Source organism: Magnolia sinica, chromosome 5 (genome assembly GCF_029962835.1).
Source record: "Magnolia sinica isolate HGM2019 chromosome 5, MsV1, whole genome shotgun sequence".
Classification (NCBI taxonomy): Eukaryota; Viridiplantae; Streptophyta; class Magnoliopsida; order Magnoliales; family Magnoliaceae; genus Magnolia; species Magnolia sinica.
Window position 1 is genome coordinate 66,815,409 of NC_080577.1, and position 21,399 is coordinate 66,836,807.

Sequence of the window (21,399 nt, forward strand, 5' to 3'; positions counted from 1 at the left end):
GATAACATATCGTTAATTTGCGTCATCTCAATGGAATTAGATAAGACTAACCTAGAAAGATGGTCAGTTATTACATTCTCTACTCCTTTCTTGTTGTGAATCTCTATGTCAAATTCCTGGAGTAGGAGGATCCATCTCAACAAATGGGGCTTGACATACTTATTAGAAAGAAACTACTTTAGCGCTGAGTGGTATATGAATACTATGATTTTGGATCCAATCAAGTAGGACCTAAACTTGTCCATAATAAAGACTACTGCTAACAGTTCTTTCTTTGTAGTAAAATAATTAACCTGGGCAGAATTTAGAGTTCTACTAGCATAGTAGATCACATATGGCTTTTTCTCTTTTCTTTGGCCTAATACTGCCCCAATAGCATAATTGTTAGCATCACACATAATCTCAAAAAGAAGATTCCAGTTGGCTAGCTGCATAATCAGAGTGCTAGTCAACATGCCCTTAAGCATAGGGAAAGCATTTTGACATTCTTCAGACCACTCGAACGGGTTCTCCTTTTGAAGAAGATTGCACAAAGGAGAGATATGTGATTGAAGTCCTTAATGAATCTTCTATAAAAACTAGTGTGTCCTAAAAAGGAACACACATTACGTATGTTTTTAAGTGGAGGTAGGTTACAGATAAGATCAAATTTAACTTTATCCACCTTGATTTCATTGGACGATATGATATGTATAAGCATTATTCCCTTACGAACCATAAAGTGACATTTTCTCAATTGAAAACAAGGTTCTTCTCTTCACATTTTTTCAGCACATGTTTGAGATTTTTAATGCAATCATTGAAAGATAAACCAAACATAGAGAAATCATCCATGAAGACCTCTTCACATCTTTTTAGCACATATTTGAGATTTTTAATGCAATCACTAAAAGATGAACCAAACACAAAGAAACCATCCATGAAGACCTCTAAAAATTGCCCCACCATGTCTGAGAAAATACTCGACATGCATCATTGGAAGGTGGCGGGTGCATTACATAGCCTGAATGACATCCTTTGATATGCGAAAGTGCTAAAGAGACATGTGAAGGTTGTCTTTTCTAAGTCTTCAAGGGCTATCTCTATTTGGTTATAGCCCGAATAACCATCCAAAAAGCAATAATAGGAACGACCAGCTAACCTTTTTAGAATTTGGTCAACGAAAGGCCAAGGAAAGTGGTCTTTCGTAGTGACAGTATTTAATTTTCGGTAGTCAATTTACATTCTCCAATTAGTAGTAACTCTAGTTGACACTAGTTCATTTTTCGCATTGGCTATGATGGTAATCCCGGACTTCTTGGGAACTACCTAAGTTAGACTCACCCATTGGCTATCGAATATTAAGTGCATGATACTCACTTCCAACAACTTAAGAACCTCAACTTTAACCACCTCTTTCATTTTTGGATTTATTCTATGTTGTGGTTGCCTAGACGTTTTCTCATTATCCTCAAGGTGAATGCAGTCAGTGCAAATTAAAGGATCAATTCCCTTGAGGTCCGCGGTGGTCCATCAAAGGGCTCCTTTATGTTCTTTTAGAATAACAATGAGCATACTCTCTTGTTCCTTATCCAGGTAGGAAGAAATTACCACCGGATATGTCTCATCTTGACCTAAGTAAGCATATTTAAGATCACCTGATAATGGTTCTAGGTCAACCTTCGATGCCTTAACGCTTGACGGTAGAGGCTTTGTCTCATTAAGGGGTAATTGTTCAAATTATGGCCTCCACCGATCAATCTCAAGTACTGGTGTTGCATTAAGCAAGGCATCCATCTCCCTGATCATCTCATCATCCAAATCAGGGGAGTGGGCTGAGCACATCTCTAGAGCATCAGAGTAAAGAGTCAAGAGGGCTCTTTCTTCCATGAATGAATCAATCGGGTTAACTTCATGTACTTCGTCAAATTCCTCGAGTTGACATGTTAAAGATATTCAGCTCTAATGTCATGTTCCTGAAAGTCAATTTCATGATTCCATTCCTACAAATGATGATGGCGTTCGATGTATCTAGGAATGGATGGCTTAAGATAACTGGAATCTGAGAGCTCGTGTTCATGATGGGTTGTGTATCCAAGATGATAAAATCTATTATAAGTAGAATTTGTCAACTTGGACAACATCCTCGATCATTCCTCTCAGTATACGAACCGAACGATCAACTAGTTGTAGTGTGGTCCAGGTGGGTTTTAATTCACCTAGACCAAGATGCTCATAAACTGAATAAGTAATCAAATTCACACTTCCTCCTAAGTCAATAAGTGAGTGCTCAATCCGATGGTCCCCGACTACACAAGAGACGGTTGGGCTACCCGGATCCTTGTACTTTTGTGGAACGTCTTACTTTAGGATGACACTCACTTTTTCAATTAGAAAATTTTTCTTTTTGATGTTTTGCCATCTTTTGGCTATACAAAGGTCTTTAAAAAACTTAGCATATGAGGGTATTTGTTTAATGCTATCTAAGAGAGGAATGTTGAACTTCACTTATTTTAGAACCTCTAAAATATCCTAAGTATTAAATAGAACTGTTGGTGCAATCAACTGTTGGGGGAATGACGCAACCGGCTTGTATGCTTTTCCAGTTCTTTCTCTTGTGGAGCAATGCTAGGTCTATCATCTCTCTCAGCTTCTTCCGAGTCCTTAGGCTTTTCAGCCCTCTTCGACAGTCTTATCAATTGTCTTTCCACTTCTAAGAGTGGTGATAGACTTGGCTTACTCCATATGATTCGAAGAGCTAGGGCCACTTATTTCACATTGTTGTTTTGGGTTAGGGAGAGGTTGAGCTGGTAAAGTCCCTTTCTCCCTAACAATAAGTTATGACTTTATTCTTTGGATAGATGATGCAAACACTCCCAAAGTTGTCTTGATATCTTAGAATGCTTGTAATGTATTTTAATTAAATTGCTCTTGATTTTGCATGAATTTTTAAACTATGTTCTCTTGAGGCCTCATTTGATTGAGAAGTTGAGAAAGGGCCTCTTGAGGGGTAGCTGTTTGTCTGTTCCTCCAACTGAAGTTCGGATAGTTCCTCTAACTAGGATTGTATGCATTTGAGATGTGTCCATTGAATGGTCGTTGGTAGTTGTTCACAACATTTGATTGCTCATGCAACAACTCTTAAAATGCATGAATTGTAGGACAATCTTGTGTTAAGTATACATTGCTGGCACAAATACCGCAAGCCACTTCCATGGCCTCGTCGGGTTTCACCATTTCTACCTTCTTAAGTTCCATGGCCTCAACTTTCCTTGTGAGATTGGCCACCCTAGCACTCATGTCATCATCTTCCCTTAGGACATACATCCCTTCCTTCTCTCTTGACTGAGTTGGCTTAGAAGTGGTGGGCCTTAAGGAGGTGTCTCATGATTGTATGTTTTAAGTAACTTGGTTAAAGTAATCCCACGCATCATTGGTCTCCTTGTTCATAAATTCGTTGTTACACATCATCTCTATAAATTGATGTATGGGCGAAGTCAAAACTTGCCATGTTTCATAGCCATGATGTAGACATAAATTCAAAAGGTCCTTGAATCTCTCCCAACATTAGAAGGTCTCTTCTTCTTTTTGGGAGAAATTCATGATCACCCTCCTTAAGGTGTTTGTCTTATGAACTGGGAAGAACTTTTTATGGAACTCCCGAGTCATCTCAGCACAAGTGCTAATGGATCGTGACCTTTAAGGAGTGCAACCACGACTTAGCCTTCTTCTTCAGTGAGAAAGGAAATAATTTCAGTCTTAATGTATATTTAGAAACATTATTAAAGTATAAGGTAGCAATGATCTCATCAAATTCTTTTAAGTGCAAGTAAGGTCATTTAGAGTCTAGCCCATGAAATTTATGAAGGACTTGAATCACTCCCGGCTTGAAATCCACGTTAGCTGCATTGAGTGGAAAAATCATACAAGAAAGTATACTTACCCTCACAGGTTATAGGTAATCGAGTAAGGTTTTAAGCGAGGGAGCCTAATGTACCTCATTCTGTTGTAACCATTCTAGTCGAGCCCTGTTTCAACCAATCAGATTCATTCACGTGTGATTTGTATGGATACACATGGAATGGTCAGAGGATTTCCTGTAGATATGTATGGTTCTTTCTAGGAAAGCGTGACCATAACGTATCAATTGCAGCCTAGCGCTAGAGAAGCGGTTGAGAAGATAACAACCGAACTCGGATGATTATGTGACAAGTGGTAAGGGCAGAAGCAATCAAATCTACATGATTGCTTGACAGGTGGTGAAAGAAGATCCAGAATGATTGAATTAGAGCTATAAATAGCAAAAGATTGCGGGAAAATAATTTTACCAAACCAAACAAACCAAACTTATCTTTCAATTATCTTGTCAATTAACATTTCCTAGTGTAATCTTTTACTTTTCTTGTTAAGTAAATTTCATTCCTTAGTATAACCATTTACCTTCCGAACTTGCTATTAACATTTTGTAGCGTAATTAGTAGTGTTAATCAAGTAGCTGATATCGTAGTTGCAATAGTGGGTCTACACTCATACGCTGGATTCAGTTTTACATCGGAGAGATGTTCTTCAATAGTTTGTAGTGGTCGACTGTAAGGATTCCTTTTTAATTTTATTCAATCTATATTAAAAAGTCCTTTCATAAGGAAGGCAAAAGAGCAGCCCATCTTCAAAGGATGAACCCCACCCTCTGACTATCACCCGATCCATTTACACACCGAACGAGTGGCTGAATAAGCTGTTGATCTCCCTCGATCTCGGTCATAATTTGTGTCTACTTATCTTGGCGCTCGAGGTCATTGTTGTTTGGTTCAAATTGGAGCCGCAAATCCAATTCTGGCATGCCCGCACACTGTGTGAGAAAAACAACAGTCAAACAATTTTTTGGCATGCCTGGTGGGACCCTTACTAATTTTTCTGTTATCAAAAATGCAAATAAGAATTGCCTTAATTATTGGGACTGAACCCGTGATGCCAACCGCACCACCTCTAGGTGATGACGTGCAAGTTCAGGCACCCCCAGTGGGGCCTAATTTGAATGTTAACCTGACCGAAAATTAGGCTGGACCGTCCACGTCCCATGTCATACTCCCGGATGAGATATCTGTTGTGCTTCGGGATGTTCAAATGATCATTCTGATGATACAAGAATATGGAAGGGCCCAGGTGGAGCAATTTCGCATTCAGTCCTAGGCTACCAATCGTTATATGGCCAGTCAGACTGAAGCTATGCAACAATTATTAGATGTGATAACAAAGAGGACGTCGTTCGCATCCCAACATAATGGAAGCTCAATCGATAATATAGTCTAATTACCACCTATGCCGCTATTACAACAGAATCCACCATTGATTCCTCCTTCGGATGTCAGGAACGCGTCACCTTCTATGGAAGTTAGACGACCTAAATAGGAGGCCAAAGAATTCATACCTGAAAATAAAAATCATGGACCTCCTGTCAGATTCAATCTACTACAAGGCCCTAGATTTCAAGATAATCCTAATCATTTTGGGCCAGATCAACCGTCTGTCGTAGAACCCCAGCAGATCAATCGGGACCAGATAATGCAACTCGTTCAAGTGGTTGCTAGCCAAGTGTTTAGCTGCAATGCTATCCCTATCTATCACAAACCATACCCCGAGTGGGTAGATCGGCAACACCCATTGCTAAGGAATTATCGACCAGATTTCGCCTTATTTTCTGGTGAGTCCGGTCAGTTGACCATTGAGCACATTGACCGATTTTCCATGCAATGCAACAAGTTAGCCAATAATGACTATTATAAGCTACAGTTGTTCTATCACTCATTGACCACTTCGGCCTTCATATGGTATTCAAACTTGCTGTCGAATTCAATACACAGTTGGTAGGAGTTAGAGGAGAAGTTTCATTCTAAAATTTTCTCCAAAACAGGGAAATAACCATGGTCGATCTTGCACAGTTCCGACAGTTGCCCGAGGAACCATGTGAGAGCTATATAATGTGATTTAAGTGGGCCAAAATCCGCTATAAAATAGTCATGACTGAGGCCGAATTCATGCAGCTCACACAAGACGGTATAAAATACAAGCTCCGTAAAAATTTTATTAGTATGGAGTTTACGGACTTATATGATCTGACTAAGAAAGTTTCTCGCTATGAGGAACTGCTCTAAGGACCTAGACGAGCAAGTTGATCATTAAGGATGTATTATAACGACCTTAACTATGAAATTGGAATTATCAAAGTAGTGGCTAAGAAACTATTGATATGTTCGGCATTAGTCAAAGCGAAATCGACTTTTCCAACCATGCAAAAGGCCAAGAAGGTGTATACCTTCGATATAACACGAGTCGAATAAATATTTGATAATATTTTATATATTATTAGCTAGGGAGTTCATTAAGGTTCTTATAAATCAAAAAGTACTTCCGGCCAATGAATTACAGAAGATTGAATATTGTAAATGGCATGGGTCTCGATCTCATTCCACTAACAAATGTGTTGTTTTTAGAAAATGTCATTCAGGACCACATCGACCGTGGGCTATTGAAGTTTCCGAAAAAGTAAAAAGAGGCGATGTTAATCGATATCAACCCATTCCCAACTAATATGGAAGTAAACATGGTCACGGCCAACCTGAGGGATAGTCTAAAGGTGAAGGTCGATCTCAGATAGTGTAGTCCACCAGGAATGACTGACTGACCCATGTGAGGGCATCGCTGGATTCCTCGAAATGATCGGTCAACCACTTTCAGAGGGAGGCACCAACAACACTAAGGTTCTCAGATTTACGATCTATGTGTGTAGGAAATGGTGTCTTAATCGGAACAACCTCTCGAAAGGGGAAGACTATACCATAACAATGGTCGAGACAGGTATCAGTCAACATCCTCGGCCTCTAATCGCCGTTCATGTTGGGGACCACCTCTAATAAGGATGGTTAAGCGTCCCACCACCCAGGAAGGGGTATGGAAGCGAATTAGTCACCCAAAATTTTTAGCAATTCCATTGGCTCTGAAAAAGACTCAACTGCCCTAGTTATAAAGGCAGGGGGCTATATCAAAAAGAGAAATGGAAGGAAAAATCTTTTGACTAGAAGCTAAGCTTTCGCGGCCATTTTGGAAAGTCCTCACGCTTAAGAGTTAGTGGTTGTAAATGCAGTCGAAACTGTGATCCCAATTGTTGTGCAACAAAGCCAGAATGCATATGATAACACAACCCCTTTGGAAGATCCCAAAGAGGATGATAGTTGCAGTAACCTATTAGACTATCTCAATGAAGATTGTTTTATTAATCTCTTGGCCGAACCTGTGGCCGAGAAACACCCTAGTCAGATCGAAGAAATCAAATCTAAAACACTAGTGGGGCAATGTTTTAGTGGCAGGATTGTGTTTGGCTCGTTGCCACTAGTGACGTTTCATTGTAATGTGATTTTCATGCTACCATCCGACTTTCAGGCACAGCTTAGCCAACCACACATAATGCCTGAGAGGTAAGCATTCATCATTGAGGTCAGCCGGGATGACTTCGTTACAAACTTCCACTCCAAACATGTTTTATTCAAAGCCAATGAATTCCCCAAAATGGTGGAATGTCAGTTTTGAGTTAAGCGACGATTCATTCTCCTTGACATCCCATATGACGGATTATTCCCCCTTCCTTTGTATCAGAACAATCGAGAATTTGAATTTAATAAGGGTTGAGAAGAGCATTGAATAAGCTAAAATATAATATATAAAAGACAATGCAAAAAGCTTGAAAAGAATAAGATTTTTCTATTTTGTTCCCCCTTTTTTTTCTATGTTGAAACAGTAAGAAACGAGCTCTATTTATAGCAAAAAGATTAGATCTTCAATTAGCTTAAGAATCTCTTTGGTTTGTCGAAGTTTCACGATTCTGTTTCAATGGCCAGCAAATTTCATGAGATCTGATTTGAATCAATCTTAGGTTGCCTGAGACAGAGTTTGGTTGGCCTGAGATTCATTCGGCTAACCTGAGATAGGGTTCGACGGGCCTAAGATTCATGAAAATCAAAATAAACCATTATTGGAAACTTGACCTAGGTTGCTATCGGGCTGACCTGAGATGGTTCAGCTAGCCGAAGATAGGGTTAGGCAAGCTGAACAATCCTGAAATTTGATGTAATAACACAATAAGTTATGACTTAGAAAACTACTAAGATGTACTTTGTTATGACAACCCCGAGTGTAGGCTGTGATACAGTAATAACTCAGTGAGACCTAGGTTGTACCCACAGGGACTTGCTATTACACGATTTATGGAATACGTTAGAATTAAAACTGAGTCTAAACTAACTACAAAAATATGGTTTAAACAGTAATTGTGTAAGAAACTGTTGAGTGCCAAATATTGCATATTTCCCCATTTTTATAACTTGGTTTTATGAACATGGTAACGCTTAATCGATATATTTATGCATATTTGTCTTGCAATGTAATTTTAAGAGCTTAAGGTGACAAGGATGCTAAAGTATGAATTTGATGCTCAAGAACTGCCAAAGCAAGGATTGGATATTTAGAGACCAATATTGAAGATTTTAAGAGTCCAAGATCTAAGAAAACCAAGTGAAGAAAGAAGAAAATTGATTTCCAAAGTGTAGAATTTAGAGTTGCTGGACCTAACTTATCGATGACATCGAACACACTTCAATGCCATCGAAGTAAGTGTTCGATGCCATCGAAGGAAGATCAATCACATTAAGATTTTAATGGAAAATCAAGTTTGTTGCTAGATAATTAGGCGCAAAGTTCGATTCCATCAAAGTTGTTGATGCAGAAATTTGGTCAATCTTGCCTCACCTCCTGTTAGTCGAAGTACCTGTGATTTATTAGAAAACAAGAGAAGAAATTGGGGGCGCCAATTAAGGCTGAGGACCCTCTGATGCCTAAGTCAGGTAGTTTCGCAAGAGGAGTGGAAGAATCGGGATATGTGTTGTGTGTACCTTTACTCATGGCATTAGGTGTATTTATAGGCTTTTGGGGGCAGTGGAGTATATGGGAATGCCTCTCTATGATGGATGCATATTGCAAAAGAGATCTTCTTCCAAATGCATTGTATTTATTTCCCCGAGATCCACGACAAAGTTCTTGGGAAGATCTTCTTCAGATAAGATCTCTGAGTAGTCGAGATTCGAGGAGGTCTAGGTAGATAGATGAGCTAACCTCTAGGATGGCTGGGTTGAGATCTTATAGACTGGGCTGAAGTGTTGATTGTGATCGAAGCTCTTCTTCGAGGCCGAGGTCAGTATCCGAGGCCGAAGTTGGCACCTGAAGCCGAGGTCAGCATCCGAGGTCGAAGTTGGTAACCGAGGCAAGGTCGATATCCGAGGTCGACCTCCAAGGTTGGTAATTGAGGCCGAGGTCAACCTCCAAGGTTGGTAACCAAGGCCAAGGTCGAAGTCAACCTCCGAGGCCGAGGTTCGTACTCAGGGCCGACCTGGTACCCAAGGTCGCGGTGATTTTTCAGCCCTTAAGCAATCCATAGTCTTTGAGTCTATACATCTGGTCAGACTATTTTTACCCACAACATAAGGCAATGTTCGATGTCATCGAAGCCAGTTCAATGACATGGAGAATTTCTGATTTTCAAGTTCAACTCGCTGGACTATTCTTGACCATTTTTTATTGCATTAAAGACTGTTTGATGACATCAAAGATCGGGCAATGACATCGAAGGCTACGTAGTGTGAAAAGGCACGCAGTTCGAATTTAGCCTGGATTGCTATATTTGATGACATCGAAGGCCATATTCTGCACAGAGCATAAATTTGAGTTGATTTCCAAAGTCGGCTGAACAAAGCCTATATATTTAGGTTCTACAAAGGATTCTAAGCACGAATTAGGGATAGAGGAATATAGAAAAGGGTGCAGCGCAGCAACTTCCAAGGAGTTATTTCTTCTTCTTTAGTTAGTTTTTCTAAGTTTTTCTAAAAAAGTTTTAGTTTAATCATGTCTAGGATTGACTAATCTCTTAGCTAGGGCTAAGATGTGAAGCTTGTAGTTTATTTTGATATCTTTCTTACTTTGATTCATGTTGATAATCTTCATATTGAATATTTCATAGCTTATGATTTGAAATAAAGAAATATTATGATTATTACTTTGATCTATCGTCGACTCCGGGCATGGTGAATGCTTAAGAACTTCATGAATGCTTTTTTTTTTTTTTTCTATTTTATGGTTGTTTGATCTGTAGAATTCTTTGATCTACCATTGACTATGGGCATGGTAGATGCTTAAAACTCTCTACAATCAGTTCAACAAAATTGTTATGCATGGATCATTAGTATGAATGTTCAGAATTTGTTTTGGAACAGTTAATTATGTTTTAATTGCTCTATCACCCAACTGAATAGATTAGGTCTTCGATTCCAGTTGAAGTTTTGATGAATTAAGTAAGGATGAATTAAGATATCTACAAGTGGATCCTTGGTGCTCTAGTTTCCCATATTTTGATAATTTCACTTCAAAACAATATCTTTTCAATTACAATATTAATTTTAATTTCTAGTTTTAATTCTCAATTAATTCAGAAAATTCATACATATATTCAGTCCCTGTGGGTACGACCTTGGTCTCACCGAGATTATTACTACATCGCAATCATGCACTTGGGGTACAAGCGAACAGAAACTATTAGAGATAAAATACTAGAATTCCAGGGATCCACTTATAGTTTCCTTAATGTTAATTTACTTAATTCAATCGTATCACACAACTGGAATCGAAGTCCTATTATATCTAGTCGAATAATAGAGCAGTTAAATCATCATTCATACACTTTAAAATAGATTTGAACTTTCATTGAATTGGTTCCCTCATAAAGCATCAACGACTTGATTGTAGTATATTCCAAGCACCTATCGTGGCTGAAATCAACAATAGATCAATGGAATCTACAAATCGATCTCTTATAAAATAGGTAAGAATATATTCATAGCCTTTCTAAACATCTAATGTGCTCGGAGTCGACAATGGATATGAACTGGAAATACTTCTTTATTCAAACCAAATATCAATTAATTGTTCAACAAGAAAACCAAATAAATTAAATCAAAGTAAAATAAATATTAAAAAGAACCATAAGATTCATCTCTTAGCCCTAACTAAGATATTAGCCAACCATAAATATGATTGAACTACAACTCAAATAGAAAAATATAAAAACTAACTAGAATCGAATGATTGAACAGGAGGGAGGATTCCTTGAAGCTCCACAACTCATTGCTCTATTATATCTACCCTAATTCCTGTTTAGAAGATCCTTAAACACCCCTTTTATATAGCTTTAATTCACACCAACTTCAAAACACACTTGATTTTATGCAGCTATGACAGTTTCGATGGCAGCTTCGATGACATCGAGCTCCCATTGAAGAGTTCGGGTGAATCAGGAAGCTGTCCAGCAATGAACTTTCGAATTCTCGTATTTTCTTGATGTCATCAAACCTCATTCGATGCGATCGAACTTAACTTCGATGGCATCGAAAAGTGACTAAATTTGTCCAGCAACAAAATCGTATTTTTACGATTTTTGCGATGGGATCCAAGGTGGCTTTGATGGCATCGACACTTACTTCGATGACATCAAATGTGTCATCTATCTCATCGAATGGTCAATTTCTGCACTTCCAATTTTTTGCACTTTGACTTCTTAGTTTTCTTCTTTCCTTACTTGGTTTCCTTGAATATTGGACTCTTGAATTCTTCAATTTCGACCTTCATAGATCCAATCATCCACTTAATTATTCTTTAAGGATTAAGTTTATGTTTTAAGCATCCTTTTCTCCTTAGCTTTTAAAATCATCTCATAAGAGAAAACATGTGTAATTAGATCAATTAAGTGCATCATATTTATAAAACCAATGCATGACAATGGGGAATACAATATTTCACTCTCAACATACTTTAACTTAGGGTCATTCCTAAGGTCTTCTTTACCTGTAGGTTGGCATATAATTGATTATTCTCTTGAAACTCTTTTAAGCCTTCTGATCTTGACATGTTGAGTTGTGCTATAGTATTGAAATGTTGAATTGAGCTTAAGTTACATATAATATATATTTTGTTTACGAAATTTGACAATTACTTGTGTGCTTAAAACATTAATACCTATAAGAAGGATATGGAAGAACAAGTTGCAAAAAAACTCTATAAATAATAGAGTTCTTTAAAAAAAAAAAAAAATCAACAAACCTAACACAACAATCAATCAAACCAAATCTATCAATTTATATTTTATCTTAGTTTATTGTAAGAGTAGCGACAATCTAATAACAATAATTCTTAGTTATACTCTTTAGTTGTAATCTAAATTTATGCTTTATGATCAAACGTTGGATTTGTTCTTTATCTTATACCACGTAGTTCTTTTAAGAGACACATTTTTATATTTGCCTCTGGTGACCAATTGTGAGTTTTTCCTTTTGTTTGATTGCACTAGTATTCTGAAAGTCCTTTCTTACGGATGTCACAAAGTAACTCGTCTTTAGTGGAAGATTATCACCTGATTATTATCAAATTATGTAAGTGGCTGAGTAAGCGACCGATTTTCTTAGAATCTAATCATATACGTTTATATTGGACGTATCTGCTAATTTCGACGCTTTGGGGTCGAAGTTGATCGGTTTGTATCGAGCCACTATATTGATTCTGGCATGCCCGCACATACTACGTGTGACGGAAAGAAAACATTAGTGTCAACGCTATCCCGCCTGTCTCAAGCTCGGAATATACTAGAGCTCTTAGGGACCCGCCCCTATGGGTTTACTAACACAGCCGATCAAATTTTCCCTTCCATTTTAGAATAAAAGTTAAATAATGAAGCAGATGCAAGGATCAAGTGGAAACACAGTGGGTAGTAAATACACATTATTAAAAATTTCGTAGGAGTCGTAGGTGCCTTAGATCTGCCTATTTTTGGGCTCGTATCCTTAAAATAATTTATCAAAACAGTGTTGATAAAAACATGAGCCCCGGTTGCCCCTCAAAGCCCAACCCTGTTTCGAGTGCAAGACAGGCGGGGTAATACTTAATCTACGTCCTTTTGTTTGCCATACAACCTGTTTAATGTCACATGGACCTTGATGAAGAGAAAAAAATCATATTATCTCCCTCCCTCCCACCAAAGTTTCATATGTAATAGTTCAATCTCCATTCTTTTCTGTGGTGTGGTCCACTTGAGATTTGAATCAATCTTTTGGGCTTATTCATTAAAATAAGTTGGAAAAATGGATGGATGGCGTGAATAAAACATATGCACCATGGTGAGGCCTACATCAGCTCGGTGGATGGTGCTCCACGTCATCAACCAAACCGCGTCCGTTGAATATTCAAACTCCTGGCCCGATCGTGGATTAGCTACTAAAGATGTAGGTAGCTACGACGGTCCTCTGTGGCTCCACCCTGGTGTATTTGTTTTATCAATGCAGTCTATTTATTTTCCAAATTATATTGAGGGCATTGGCCCAAAAATGAGGCAGATCCTAATCTCGTGTGGACCGCACCATGCAAAACATAGTGATTGAACGTCTACTGTTAAAATCCTTTTAGGGGTCACGAAAGTTAGATGAAGCTGACGTTTGTGTTTTCCTTTTATCAAGATCTGTTACCTAATCAACTTGCAAATAAACATTACGGTTGGCCTTTCGGTTGCCACTGTTTTGTTGTATTGTGAACCACTTGGGATCCGAATTTCTTCCATTTTTTGTCTCGTACTATAAAATAAATAACCTGAAAATATAGGCGAAAACACACGTGTATATATATATGAGTTGGGATCCTCTGTTATCAGGTCAACAGAAAATTCCTGTACCCTAATGGTTTGGTGTCCGAAGTTGTTTTTTATTATTTTTATTTTTTTAGTGAGTGGTGATTTGGACCAATGAGAATTTGGGTAACAGGAATTCTCTGTTGACCTGATAACAGAGGATCCCGATCGATCGGAGAATTCCTGTTACCCTAATGGTTTGGCGTCTGAAGCTGTTTTTTATTATTTTTATTATTTTAGTGAGTGGTGACGTGGACCAATGAGAATTTGGGTATCAGGAATTCTATGTTGACTAGATAACAGAGGATCCGGACTCTGTATATATAGACACACGGTGGGCCCCTCCAATGGCAGCGTTAGTAGGCCATCCGTGTCTGCTCGTCTTAAGTACTTTTTTTCGAAAGCTTGGCCACCAAGGAACCTCTCGCTTAACTAACGATTATTGCCCTCGCTTGCATGTAATTTGCATGTCCACTCACACCCCGCGATTAGAAACCAGCAAACGTGTTCAAAATCATAGCCGCTAGTCAGGCCATTTGAGCGACATCGAACAGCAGCGTACTATCATCAGGTGGGCCAAAAGTGTACAGTGAATGAACAACGATGAAAATACACAGTTGATTCTAATTCTGTTTGCATGTGGTCAATCTGATGATCATATTTGATTGATTATAGATTCTTGGAATCTACGTATTTAGATTGCCTGATGAACGAGTCGGATCTTACGTAGATGGGACTAATTTACACGTGTGACGTGAGGGGGTGAACGCATCCTTGCGCGTCTCGTCCATTGTAAATTCATCACATCACACCTGTTTGTCCCTCGAAACAATACGGAAATAACTCCGGCGTAGTGTCGCGGACGATAAGCAGGCATTCAGAAACCGTCCATATATTTGAGATTTGCTTGAGATCTTTTATATGGTAGCTGTTAGACTTAAACGATGCATTAGATGGCAAATAAATTTATATCTAATGGACGGCCGTTCTGTAAAAAAAAATAATAAAATCAACGGTTCAAAGAATTCTACCTTATGACCCGAAGAGCAAAAAAATCCAACTAGCATTATTTTAAGTTTATAATCTATCTGCTGAATGTTCAGCATTTTGGACAGTTTAATTTCAGTTCAAGAACATACCATGTCTAGGAATTCAAGCGCATGTGTGTCATCAATCACTCCCTGCCGGGTAACAAGGTAACTCAGCGGCAACAAATTGGACGTACCCGAGGCTACGAGGTTCGGTATGTGTCCGTACCCGAGCCTTGTTTTGCAACGGCTACTACTTTCCCGCCCACACGCCCTCCGAGGTGAAAGAAATTAAAAAAAAAAAGAAAAAAAAAAAAGAAAAAGAAGAAAAAAAAGCTATTTATTTCCCTCTCGTTTTCCCTGTTCTTTCATTCTTCCTTCCTCTCCAGAGGTGTTCTATGCCTCCAAAGCGTCGTCGTAGACATCATTCATGGCAAGGTTAGCGAACTCCTACCCTTTTTGTTTACTTCTCTTCCTTTCACTTCTATCTATGGTTTTTTTTTTTTGGTTCTGATCTGTCAAGTGCGCGTTGGGGCCGCTGAGCAGCATCCACACTGTTCATCAGTTGCGCCCCACTGTGAAAATAGGAAACCCCAAAATCAGGCTCATCCATAACACAGTTGGCCAGAGAACAGTGTTAAATCACGGCTAAAACCTATCAAATCACGTGGTGTTAACCACTTATTTCTAGAGTGGCGTGATTTTTTGGATCGTTCCTTCATCCAGTTAGGGTTCACATGATGAACGGGTTGAATGGGATATGTACATCATGGTCGACCTCACACACAAACCTACGGTGGGCATCCCCTCTCCATTGTTCACTTAGGTTTGGCCCACCTGAGTTATTTCTCAGGCTGATTTTTGGCTTTGGGCGTAACATTTGGGGGGAAGAACTGATGGACGGATTGGATGTATGACACACATCATGGTGGGCCCAACACAGCTTGACCGTATGGGAACTTCCCATTCAATCAACTATATTGGATCATTGCCCATATATATGTGTATTGGATCACTGTCCATGTATATGTATATCGGATCATGGTGGGGACGTGCAAGTTGCATGTGGAGAGAGGAATCGGTTTGCAGGAGGTGGAATATGCAGGGAGGAGCAATTGTGAAAGTGGAGTTATTTGATAATCTAGTAGTTCATGACTCGTCATGTAGGAATATATCATAATCCATAAATGGTATTGTCGGAGAAATTCTAACCTCTGATTAGTGGACTGATGTTTGGTAGATTCAGACCATAGTATAGTATTCACTGAACCGTCCTTGAATGTCCACCATTTGGCTATTTAGATAATCAACCAAGACAATGTTTTTGGTTTATAGTCCATCAAATTTGCCTAACAGTAGGCCAAGTGTACAATATCTCTGCGTCTGTGTCTCAACTGTTATGCTTTGCCAAAGTATCAAAGGTTTCCTCAATCTAAAAATGGGATGTTTCACCTCCAAATTACCTAAGCACCATTATATTTAGCGTAAAAGTCCTGAAATAGTGTGTAGTTTAGTAATGAGTATAAGCACATGCAGAATAAGTTTTCCCCTGAATCATTAAACAGTTACTTTTGCCTGTCTTTATTCTCCTCCAGTTATATATATTAATGTGGATGGTGCGCACATGTGGAGAGAGAGTGGTTACAAGCTACATGCATGGAGGGGATAGAAGGTTTGGGCTACTTTCATAAAAAAATGAAAAATGTTAAAAATGCCTGTAAGTGACTAAAGTGTCTCGACTTAGTGATGGGGAATGGGTAAAAACTGAACCATACGTTGATAAGCACGCAGACTTCGCCAATGACCTAAATACCTCTGCATGTGTTTGGATATCTTTTTCAATGTCCTTTGAAATCTCAAAAGTTCATGACCCTCTTATGACTAGTTGTGTGGTTAAAATTGTCCCAAGTAACTCATTTTGCATTATCTATAGTAGCATACGTACATACATAAATGTGTATATGTACACACACACACACACACACACACACACACATATATATATATATATGTATACAATGAATATAGGAATGCTCTCTTATGAGCTATAATACATGGAGTGTTTATGTGAGCTCATATGAGAGTTGTAGGATGAAAATGGAGGTTTGAGATAGCCTCTGCATCCTTTCCAAGTCAGGAGAGGAGCACACGAGCCTTGTTGCGTTCGTGTCCGAGAAGTTTACTTTTTGGTTTTTAAACGGGCCATGTACATACATGAGTCCTATTTCACGTAAGTAACAAGAATCGTGTGCTCCTCTCCTGACTTAGATTGGATGCCCTATTTGGAGCACTCATTTTCATCCTGACTCTACTATGAGCTTGCATAAGCGCTCTATGCAATGTAGCTTGTAAGAGAGCTTCTCTCTGCCTATATTCATCATCATCATCTAAGCCTTATCATCCTAATTAGCTTGGAGTTGGCTACATAAATCATGTTATGCCATTCCACTCCATCAAGGGCTATACCTTTAGTTAGACCACAAGTCATCAAGTCCTTTCTTACTACCTCTATCACGTCGTTTTGGGCATTCCCCTTGTCCTTTTAGACTTTTCAACTTGTACCAACACACTACTAACCGGCATGGTTCTTGGTCTCCATTGCACATGACGAAACCATCAAAGTCTACTTTCCCTCATCTTATTACCTATTGGTGATACTCCTATATTCCCTCAAATGCATTCATTTCTAATTCTATACTTCCTCATCTTGCCACTCATCCATCTCAACATCCTCATTTAAGCTAAACTCATCATATGAACATGTTGTCCCTTAACTACCCAACATTCTGCCCCATAAAGCATGATTGGTTTTATAGATATCCTATAAAATTTCCCTTTTAGTTTGAGTAGTATACGACGATCACATAAAGCTCTAGAGGCACATCTCCATTTCTTCCACCCAGCTTGAATTCTTTGGGTGACATCCTTCTCAATCTCACCAATCTCATGAATTATTGACCCAAGGTATCAAAAGTGGTTATTTTGGGAAAGTTCCTGGTTAGCTAACTTAACCAATTCATTGTTTTCACCCTTATTGTTAGTAAAATTGCATTCTATATATTGTTTTATTATGATAAATTTTAAATCCTTTAGATTCTAAGGTATCTTGCCATAAATCTAGCTATGTTTACGCCTTCCCTTGTCTCGTTAATTAAAACTATGTCATCTGCAAACAACGTACACCATGGGATCTCTTCCCGCAAGTGCCTTAAACTTGTCCATAATCAATGCAAAGAGGTACGGGCTCAATGCCGACCTTTGGTGCAAGCCTACAGTAATTGGGAAATCACTTGCTTCTCCACTAGTGGTCTTTTACATTGTTACCACTCCCTCATACACATCTTTAATCACATTGATATATCTTCTTGAAACTACTTTCTTTCCCACACCCACCATATTAGCTTTCTAGGGATCCTATCATATGCTTTCTCTAAGTCAATAAAGACCATGTGTAGATGCTACCTCCTCTCCCAATAATATTCTCCATCAATTGTTTAAGTACGAAAATAGCTTTAGTGGTAGACCTCCTAAGCAAGAAACTAAATTGATTTTATGATATATTCGTCTCATGCCTTAATTTTTTGCTTGATCACTGTCTCCCAAAGTTTCATAGTATGACTCATAAGTTTAATTCCATGATAATTAGTGCAACTCCATATCTCCTTTATCCTTATAAATAGGTGTCATGGTACTTCTTCTCAATTCTTCCGGCATTTTCTTCGATCTTACACTCTTGTTGAGCAACTTTGTCGACTAAAATAATCAGTTATCTTTCATACACTTTCAGACATCTAATGGTAGACCATTTAGACCGAGGACCTTTTCTATTTTCATCTCTCTCAAATCTTCCTTTCCTTAAGATATTCTAATTCTATGAAAGTGTTTGTGGTCTCCAATGTTATTTGAGTTAATGGTTCTTTTTATCCATATGCTTTCAGAGTGGTTGTCAGTAACAAGTTTTGAAAATAGCTTCTCCTCATTTCATTTATCTCATTGTCCTTTACTAATACCCTTTGGCCTCTAGTTATTGCACTTAATGCATTTAACATAATCTAGGTCTCTACCCTTTTACCTCATTTTTGTAAGTTTCAAGACATTTCTCATCTTCCCTTTTACCTCATTTTTGTAAGTTTCAAGACATTTCTCATCTTCCCTTTTACCTCAATTTTGTAAGTTTCAAGACATTTCTCATCTTCCCTTGTCCTTATTCTATTGTAAAGGTCACCATAAGCCTTTTGTTTAGTCTTCACTTATTAGTTTCTTGGCAATCATGTTGTCATTTCTATATTGTTCAAAATTTTCATCCTTTCTAGTCCCTTGGTAGGCTTTGAAACATGAACGTTGTCGTTAATTGTTTTTTTGTACATTGTCATGCCACCACTAAGTTTCCTTAAATGATCGACTTTTCCTTCTAAATACTTCTAAAGCATCTTTTGCCACTTTCCTAATGCACTTTGTCATCTCTAGCATTTCTTCATTGACAATCCACTTTCCTTCTTCCATCAATTATTTATGAATAACATTGTTTTCTCTCCATTTAAAATTAACCAACTAGTTTTGGAAATCCATTAATTTCATTCCCTTTCTTTCATCTCTTGATGTAAACATCTATAGCCATTAACTTCTGTTGTGCAGTTAAACATCTTCACATATTGATCATTTTGTTTTCATAAGTACAAAGAAATCTATTTGGCTTGTTTATGATCCATGTTGAAAGTTAATAAATGTTCATCTCTCTCTGTCTCTGTCTCTTTAAAGTAATTGTTTTCTAGAGGCAGATTGTATGCCATAGTGACATTAAGGATAACATCCCTTATCTCATTCCTTCTCCCAAAGCCATATCTTCCATGTATGCTTTCATGTCTCTACTTTCTTTTCCTATATGACCATTTAAGTCTCTTATAAATATCTTCTTTCTTTTTGGAATTCCTTGCATTACTCCATCCATATTCTCCCAAAATTGTCATTGATTCTATCCTCTAACCCTACTTGCGGTGCATATGTATTAATAATAGTGATCATCTTCTCTCATAACACAAGTTCTATTAATAAATTCCTATTACTTACTCTCCTAATATCTACAACTTTATCCTTTAAATCTTTATCTACCAGTACCACTATCCCTACCCCATTTCTATTATTGTCCTTGCCAATATACCAAAGTTTATATCCATCAATTTCTCTAGTTTTGGCCCCTTTCTACTTGCCTCCTGTACGCAAGCAACTCTCTTTCATTTCATTGTGTCTACTTACCTTTCAATATATAAATCATTTTGTGGGGCCCATGTGACTTTTAGAATAACCTAAAATTTGGTAGGACCCCTCATCTATGAGGGACACGCAATGGATATCTTTGATGTTTAAATCACATCTTGGTGGGCCCCACAAACAATTGGGAAGGTTTTATTAGGTCTCTTAACTGTTTCTTGTTGTGTGTGGCCCATTAAGGCCCGTTTGGACGGGGGGATTGAAAGGGAGTAGGGTGTAATGGGGTGGATTGCACAGAAACCGATACTCTTAAATGCAAGTTAGTGGATTGTCTCCAATCCCACTGTATTGGATGATCCAACGTCCAATGGATGGGTCTGTTTGGATAGCCGAGCGTATCCAACGTCCCGCACAATGCTTGATAGAGAGAGAGATGAAAGAGGAGAGAAGGAAACTGCTTGGAGAGAGATGGGTGTTGTGAGAAATGCTGTTGAAGAAGGAGGAGGAGGTGAAAGAGGGAAGAAGATGGAGTGGGAGCAGCAACAACAGCAGCAAAAAACAGGGCCTGCGTAATCTGATACATGCTTTTGCGTTGCGACGTTGGTGGGGCCATGATCATCGACGATTTGAGGAATCCACACCATCCATCAGCTCCGTGATGAAATTTCAGCTGGAGGGCCGGTTTTGGATTGCTTCTGACACGGCCTACTTGATTTTCCATTTTGCCGTCCATCCTACGTTTTGACGGTCAAAATTCGATACATGCTGCTTCTTGGAAAATTTTCACCTAGGTCGTGGTTAGTGGGCCTGTAGGACTCTGATGGACGGTCCGGATCGGACCTTTGAATGGAGGCAAAGGTCCTTCAAAAAAGTTCTTACACGCCCGGTTCTCTCTCTGGATTACCTCCCGCCACCACTCCCTTCGAATCCAGCAGTGAATCCTCCGGACTGCCATCCGCGTTATCTCCTCGCCCTGCCAAACACGTAGTCGCCTGTACACCTTTGGATTAGACAAGCTAATCCCATTTACTACCACCTACTCCCTTTCAAGCCCCCCGTCCAAACGGGCCCTTAAAGTCATGGATTAGGCTGGATTTCGGGCTTTAGGCCTAAAATGAGGGATGCATTTGATGGACGGAGCAGATGTTTGACACACACACCATGGTGGGGCTCAAAGAGCTTGACCACACCATGCGTCCTCTCCCAGTTTGTTCCCTTTGATGCGGCCCACCTAAGTTTTAGATTGGGCTGATTTTTGGGTCTTCAGGGTTTCATGAGGTGACACATCCGATGGATAGATGGATGTTGTGTGCACATCACATGGGATGAGTTCCCATGAAATTATTTAGGGGACTTTTGGATTATAAGTTACTTTAGATAAGCTCCTTATGCCATAAGTAGCTTATCTTAGTTTCT

At 38.7% G+C, this 21,399-nt stretch overlaps 1 protein-coding gene across 1 annotated transcript in view; it reads left to right on the plus strand.

Moving 5' to 3' along the window:
- Window positions 1–14,742: 14,742 nt before the first annotated feature.
- LOC131246101 (SUPPRESSOR OF GAMMA RESPONSE 1-like) overlaps window positions 14,743–21,399 on the plus strand; it is an 83,621-nt gene continuing 76,964 nt past the window's right edge. Inside the window, exon 1 of the mRNA XM_058245969.1 lies at window positions 14,743–15,213. Coding sequence (XP_058101952.1) covers window positions 15,206–15,213 — 8 coding nt within the window. The 5' untranslated portion in view covers window positions 14,743–15,205. The remainder of the gene's footprint in view (window positions 15,214–21,399) is intronic.